This window comes from Triticum dicoccoides, chromosome 7B (assembly GCF_002162155.2).
Source record: "Triticum dicoccoides isolate Atlit2015 ecotype Zavitan chromosome 7B, WEW_v2.0, whole genome shotgun sequence".
Classification (NCBI taxonomy): Eukaryota; Viridiplantae; Streptophyta; class Magnoliopsida; order Poales; family Poaceae; genus Triticum; species Triticum dicoccoides.
This window is the reverse complement of record NC_041393.1, coordinates 661,212,896-661,219,938: the sequence shown is the minus strand read 5'-3', so window position 1 is coordinate 661,219,938 and position 7,043 is coordinate 661,212,896. Positions and strand designations below refer to the sequence as shown.

Here is a 7,043-nt window from a genome sequence, read left to right as displayed (position 1 = left end):
GCATTTTGAGTCCAGTTTTGACTATCGATTTAACCAGGAACATATGTGTGTTATGTTTCGTAAAAATTATGTTGTTGGAAACATCTATTAAATGCAAATCCAATGGTAGTGCTGCATTTTTGAAATAAAATATGCGCATTCCTACATTTATTTTGTGAATGAGTATTTATGTGAGTAATTGCTAGTACTTCCTACGTCTAAATACATCCATTGGAGCGATAAGTAATTCCGGTAAAGTATCATGCATTCAAATTTAGTTGAATGTCCTTGCTACATGAGTTACCCATCTACATTATATATGTATCAACGAATTAATTTCCTTACTGTTCTTACAAAATATAATTTCGTATGATTATGGATGCAGAACTACTTGGGCCTCACTCAGCAAGAAGACATTGATACAAATTTTCTTATGCTCCATTGTTGGGTATGATTTTTTCCCTTTTCCACCTAATTGAGAATTATCCGCACCCTGAACTGATACTAGTCAATTGCACGTGCTCTGCATGCATGATGTAGGCTTGTACCAAAACCAAGAAACATATAAACGAAAAATTGCAGAATTCTGAACTCAAATAGATGTAACTATGTGAACGAATTGTAATCCGGGTTAATTTTCGTCATCTCATTTCTCTGCCTCTCCTTTTCTTTTTAAAATATGCCCTGTTGTTTCGGTGAATCCTTTCACTGGTCACCCTATGGTTGCTATACCGAAAAGATTATACTCCGGTCAGCACATGTGCGTGGTTCTCGGACACATGTGGTGGTGCGTCAGATGCCTGCTCAAACAGCAGCCGGCGGCGCTCCCTCGAAAAACAAAGGCGGCAGCCAGCGGTGTAAGCGAGAGTACGTACATAATAACAGCGGCGCGGGTGAGGAGCCCGACCTCGTCGTTGGAGCTGAGCTTGCGTTGCATACTCTTTCAAGGAGATCGGCCTCGTCGCTGAGCCACGACCTGGGCGGCTCATCTCCATAGCCGGACAGACAACATCGTGGTGTCATTGGGCAATGGCTTCGTCAAATCCGGCGGCTGGACTTCGTCAATGCCTACTCAAGGATGTCATTCACAATCTTTATCTTCTACTCCCTATATTTCACAATGTAGTGCCTATAATTTTTTCTAAAAAATATAATTTTACAAACTTTGACCAAGTTCTAAAGAAAACACATACATCTAGGATACCAAATACATATCCTTAGATACGCCACAAGACGTACTTTCATATCGTATATATTTGGTATTGTAATTCTTTTCTCTATAATATGGTCAAAGTTTGTAAAGTTTGACTTTCCAAAAAAATCTATATGCACTACATTATGAATCGAAGGGAGTACTACTTAAGAAGAACATAAAGTTTTCGTTTCACTTTCCTTCCCACCACTCCTTCGTCTAACCTTCCTCGTATGACGATCAATCATCTTAATTTTCTTTCCTTCTGAACCAATTTTTACTTTAATTTACTTACCAAACTTCTCATCAAAATATAATGTAAATCACGGACAGGATTTGATAAACATTTATTTACACAATCACATTAATATAGGCAGATAAATCAAAAGCTAACGTACTAAAATATTTATATCCAGTTGCTACGTGCATGCATTGTTCTAGTGCAAACAAATCAATGCAAGTTCACGAGTCTTTACTCTCGCGAGAACAAGTCAGCCCCCCGGTAGCATGGCTTTGGTCCGCTGATGATAGGGCTCGACAGTGGGGATGCCTAGGCTGAATTCTAGGAGGGGATGGGCTCGGGGATAAACAATATGCATTTGGGCTAATTTTCTTTGACATATGGGGCAAATACTAAAGGGTATATCAAAAAAAATTCATGGGCTGGGCTCTGAGAAGCTCCACCACCGGGGCTCGAGTTGCACCTGCGGCCCGCTAAAATGGCGGATTTGACCCGATCATCGTGGGTCGCCGATGTAGGAGGGCCCGGGCTCCGGTGGACCTAGATTTGGGATGTCCTTCCTTTAGATCTGCGTTTTCTGGGCTCCGCATGGCCGATGGGACTAGCCGGGATCATCAGATGGGTTGATGTTGCTGGCAAGGGATGGCGTGGCAGTTCAGTGGTCCAGCCGACCTCGTGGCTCAGGAGGGCGGAGGACATGGCACCGCCGAGTGAAAACTATGTTTCTAAACACAATACAAGTGCAAGCATTCATATATACGCCCATACACTCACCCCTATAAACGCACACACACGCACACTCTACCCCTAGGAGCACCTCTCAGAGACTGAGCCGGTATATCATCTTGAGATTTACGAAGTCACCATAGGCGCCTCGTAGTCGACAGGAACGTCTCCTCCCACTGAACGTGCATCGCCGAAAATCCTGAAATGAGTTCAGAAAAATGTGAGCACCATGACTTAAACCCTGGTGGGATGGAAATACCACTGTCCTCCTAATTGGTTCGCGTGAAAACTATGTTCTTAGCAGTAGGGCGAGGCAGGCGATGGCGATGACCTTGGACGGTGTGGTTGATTTCTTCTTGGAGATGTCGTCGAGATGTTGTGCTCGCCTTTTGCCCAGACTTCCCTGGACAAAACCTGGTATCTCCCCGGGATTTGATGGTGGTGGTGTTTTTGCGTAATGCTTCTCCTTCGGAGTGTCATTCTTGGAGTTTTCACTGAGACTAGTTGTGTGAGGATGGTGATGATGTTGGGGCTTTTGTGGTGACTGCGGAGGCGAGCGATATTGGGACAGTAGCAAAGGTTGTGGTAGTCTATTCTTCGATGTGTTTGCGGGGTTATCTTATATTGTTCGTTGATGTGAAGTGCAACAATGAAGTATGGGTGGAGACAATGAAAGGCGACACGTGGTCTATTTGTTGATCTTCCGCATCGACAGCCTTGCATGGCCTTCCTTTGTAACTTGCAATTGGAATCGCAGTTCTGTTGTCACCGACATATGCGGTTGATTTCTTGGGGGTGTATCTTTGTGTGGCTTCTCACGAACTCTACAATGGGGGGTTGGTGGTTGGTTGTTTCAGGCAAAGTTGAAATTGTTTGCTTAGGGAGAAGTGATGACGATGATGCCTACAGCTTTGACGAGGTTTTCCATACAATTGCATGTATGATGTATCTTGGGTGTGCCTGGCCAACTGGATGATCTTCGCCCGGTTTTTCCTTAATCAACTATTCAACCATTTTCTTTTTAATTAACATATATTGAGCCTAGTCTAGTTTTGAAAAAAACAATCGTTACTCTGAAATCTGAATTGATGAACCTATATATATTCGAAATGAAAGTTCTAATTGTGAATGTATAAGCAATAACAAAAGCTTTACTGATAAACCAAAATCCTGCACGTTGGTGGGATGTGTGGCAGCGCAACGCTGAACCAGACGTTCTTCTTCCAGGGCCTCAAGTACAGCCGCCCGACAGTGGCGTCCGCGCTGAACAACACGCTCCCGGCTGTGACCTTCGCGCTGGCCGCCGCGCTCAAGATGGAGCCCGTCGCGGCGCTCGCCGGGAAAGCCAAGGTGGCGGGTACGACGCTCTGCGTGGCTGGTTCCATGCTAATGACCTTATACAGGGGCCCCCTCGTCAGGACCCTGGCCTCCCCGATCCACTGGCCGTATGTCAAGCGCACCATTGCCGCCGAGGCTGCTGCCCACGCCGGCGGGGGCGCCGCCGTCCTCGGGGCGGCTCTGATCGTCGCTTCCAACGTCGCGTGGGCCATCTGGTTCATCATTCAGGTACGGAAAAGTTTTGGTAGTACCCCATGCCAATGTACTTCTCTATCTTTTTCTTTTTAGAGAGGGGGTGTACGAGAGTGGACTCTCTATCATCATCATCCATTCTTGCATCAAAGTTCGTGTAAGAAAACTTCTTTTTTTTTCTTCCACATAAAAGACATTTAAACTTGAAACTTTACAGATCAACATCACACAAGTACAATCATGTGCAGAGAAGTTTCCACATTTTTTGGCGCAAAATATTAAATGATACAATTCATTCGAAATCTGAAATTACACAAATTTATGTTTCATCAAAAAAATCAGAAATATTTTATACAATGAGTGACACTTGTGTATAGTTGATCTACAAAGTTTCAAGGTCAAATGTTCTCTTATTTGAAAGAAACAAAAAAAATCTATATAAAGATAGCACAAATCTTGACGCAAACTGAATGGTCTAGACAGAAGGAACACTGGTATGGGGGTACAAAAAATCCACACTGTTCAGGTAGATAGGTACATGGTACATCGTACGCATAACAATATATACAGACAAGAATTTTACGGTTTTCCATGTTTTCTTGTTTTTCCTTTGATCTGCTTTGTTGGAGGATCTTCTCATTTTCATGTATCAGTTTGGTTGCGTTGGTATATATATAAAGCTGAGCAGATGCCTTTCTCGATAATAACTAAGGTGATCGGACGTTTTGGTGGTGACAGAAGAGGATGTCCAACAGCTTCGCATCCCCGTACACGACGACGGTGCTGATGGCAGCAATGGCCAGTGTCCAATGCGGCGTCGTCGGCGTGGCCGCCGAGCGGAGGCTATCGGCATGGGCACTTGGGTTGGATATCAGGCTTGTCGGCTCGCTGTACGCGGTAAGATCACATCTACCATGTTGATGTTCAGATCATCAGAGACAACCAGTTTGCTCAGTATGGGGGAACTGGAACTGGACATGTATGCAGGGGGTGGTGGCGTCAGGGATGGTGATCGCGGTGATGTCGTGGTGCATTCAAGTGCGCGGGCCGGTGTTCGTGTCCATGTTCAGCCCCATGGTGCTGATCGTTGTCGCCGTCGTCGGGTGGGGCATCCTCGGCGAGAAGATACACGTCGGAAGGTACGGACGACCCATCGACCCATGCATACTTGCACAATTGGTGATCCTATGTTTTTTTTTGAAGCTCAAACCATAGAACAATTATTCTACGGTACTTTCTTTTAATAAAAAGGAAACATAGCACATATATAGAGACAAAAAGAAGAAAAGAAAAACAAAAGAATTAAGAAGCTATTCAATTCCAGCCTTTTCTAACATTGTCAAGTCATATGCAAACTTATGCAGTGGTCATCCTAGATGATCACTGATCCACCCTTGCAATGTACCCAAGTACTTTGCCTTGATCATGTGCTCTAGTAGTTTAAGATCCTCTTTTAACTTGAATTTCCAGCAGCTAACACCTGGAACTTCCTTTCTGAATTTTTTCCCATTTCTTCGTCCCCAGATGGACCAACATCCTTGAATAATGATTTGCATTGCAATACGATTTGGTAATTCGGCTCTTGTCAGATGAATATCATACAAAAAGGATATACCAAGCTTTTTCTGGGAAGAATGTCGTGCTAGCAGTCTTGAGAGAATCCACAGTCCCAAAAAAGATGATTTGTTGTTTCTTCAGTATCTTCATGGCAGAAAACACGTGTAACTTTCCAGTGGGAAAGATTTCCTTTTGAGCAAATTTCCGGTGTTCACCCTACCATGCATAAGTATCCAGAAGAAAATTTTGTGCCTCAACCTGCATGAACTCTTCCACATCCATCTAAAAATCTACCGTACTGTTCTTGCTGGGGTGGACTTAGATAATGATACATCAATATGGAGGAATATTTGCTTTTCTGGCCCTTACAAATCCAAGAATCTTTTTGTTGGCCATCAGCATGCATCTGCACCAATAGTTGTAGTTCATTGAACTGGGAGAACGCTTGAGTGGACAATTGAGTTTGTCCTCAGCTGAGGTCCAATCGTTTACAGATAAAGCATCATCCTTTGCAAATGAAAAAAGCTCAGGAAACTTTTCCTTGAGAGATTGCTCGGTCCAATTATCATGCTAGAGAAGGATAGCTTGTCCGTTGCCCAACTTACAATTTGAATTAGATTTATAATCATCAAATAACCTCAGGTGACTTCTCCACCAGTTGATTGCTCATATCTTTGATTGCTCATATATATGTTTTGGTTTGTGTGGTTGCCTCCAGCATCATCGGCCCCGTACTCATAGTCGTGGGGCTATACACTGTGCTCTGGGGCAAGAGAAGGGACATGGTAGCCACTCAAATCGCACCTGTCGCGGACGCTGATGAGGAGATGAGCATCAATGCCGGCGGCGAAGTGAACAGTTGGGTCGTCGATGGCATGGCGGTCACACCGTCACATCCCGCTACTGGTCATCATGAAAGAATGGGCCATGCACAAATGTAGCACGGCATGAGATTTGCAGCACGGTCTTAATTGGTGTCATGCGATTTGTGCGGTAGAAGATTTGTTGAAAGTAAGAAATTAAGATAAGAGTTTACATGAACCTACTGAGAATACGAGTCATATTCAAATGATTACTGAGGAAATGAAAGATTTTGTGTCCTATAGTGATCAAGAGATTGAGAAACAAGAAGGGCATCGTGCTGATTCCAACGGATTCAAGCTAACATGCACTCGTGGATTCATTTATTTTAAGTTTGTGCTCTCCTGTTTTAAGGATGGCGGCTGCTACGGATCAGGCGGATGATTTATCAGGAAAATCATCCGCCTAGCCAGTTGTTCGATCCGGCGCTGGTGGACGCCTGATTCTGCACTGCACCAGAAGCTGCAGATGATGTCCATGGCAACATCAAGCGTCGGGCGAATCTCCATAGCAGAGCGAGACGAAGCTGCAATGTCCATCGCAACATCAAGCGTCGGGCGAACCTCCATAGCAGAGTGAGACGAAGTTGCAACGGAGCACCGACGGCGCCGACGAAGCTCCATTGCAGCACCGGGCTGGCGATGCGCCGAGGAAGCTCCATTGCAGCCTCCGACAGCAGCACCGACGGCGCCCCTGAGATGCCCTGTCACAACAATGGCACTGCTGCTGCAAAACGCATGGGTTGCAGCGGAGTGACAGTGGCGAGCGGGAGCCTTCCATCCGTGGTGGCCGAAGTTGCCTTCCCCTGACCTTGCTGCAACTGCGTCGTTCCAGTACCAACGTCGCCCCTCTCCCGGCCATGGCAAGGATGTAACACAACAGCAGTTGCGGCCATGGCGTGGATGCAAACAACAGCGGTTGCTTCGCTCTCTGATTGCAACAGCAGCGGGTTTTTTT

General features: G+C 45.2%; 1 protein-coding gene across 1 annotated transcript in view; it reads left to right on the top strand.

Moving 5' to 3' along the window:
• LOC119339315 (WAT1-related protein At1g09380-like) overlaps positions 1-6,166 on the top strand; it is a 7,163-nt gene extending 997 nt beyond the window's left edge. The window contains exons 2-6 of the mRNA XM_037611425.1: positions 365-427; positions 3,335-3,704; positions 4,407-4,565; positions 4,656-4,807; positions 5,944-6,166. Of these exons, the coding sequence (XP_037467322.1) occupies positions 365-427; positions 3,335-3,704; positions 4,407-4,565; positions 4,656-4,807; positions 5,944-6,166 (967 nt within the window). The remainder of the gene's footprint in view (positions 1-364; positions 428-3,334; positions 3,705-4,406; positions 4,566-4,655; positions 4,808-5,943) is intronic.
• The last annotated feature ends 877 nt before the right edge of the window (positions 6,167-7,043 follow it).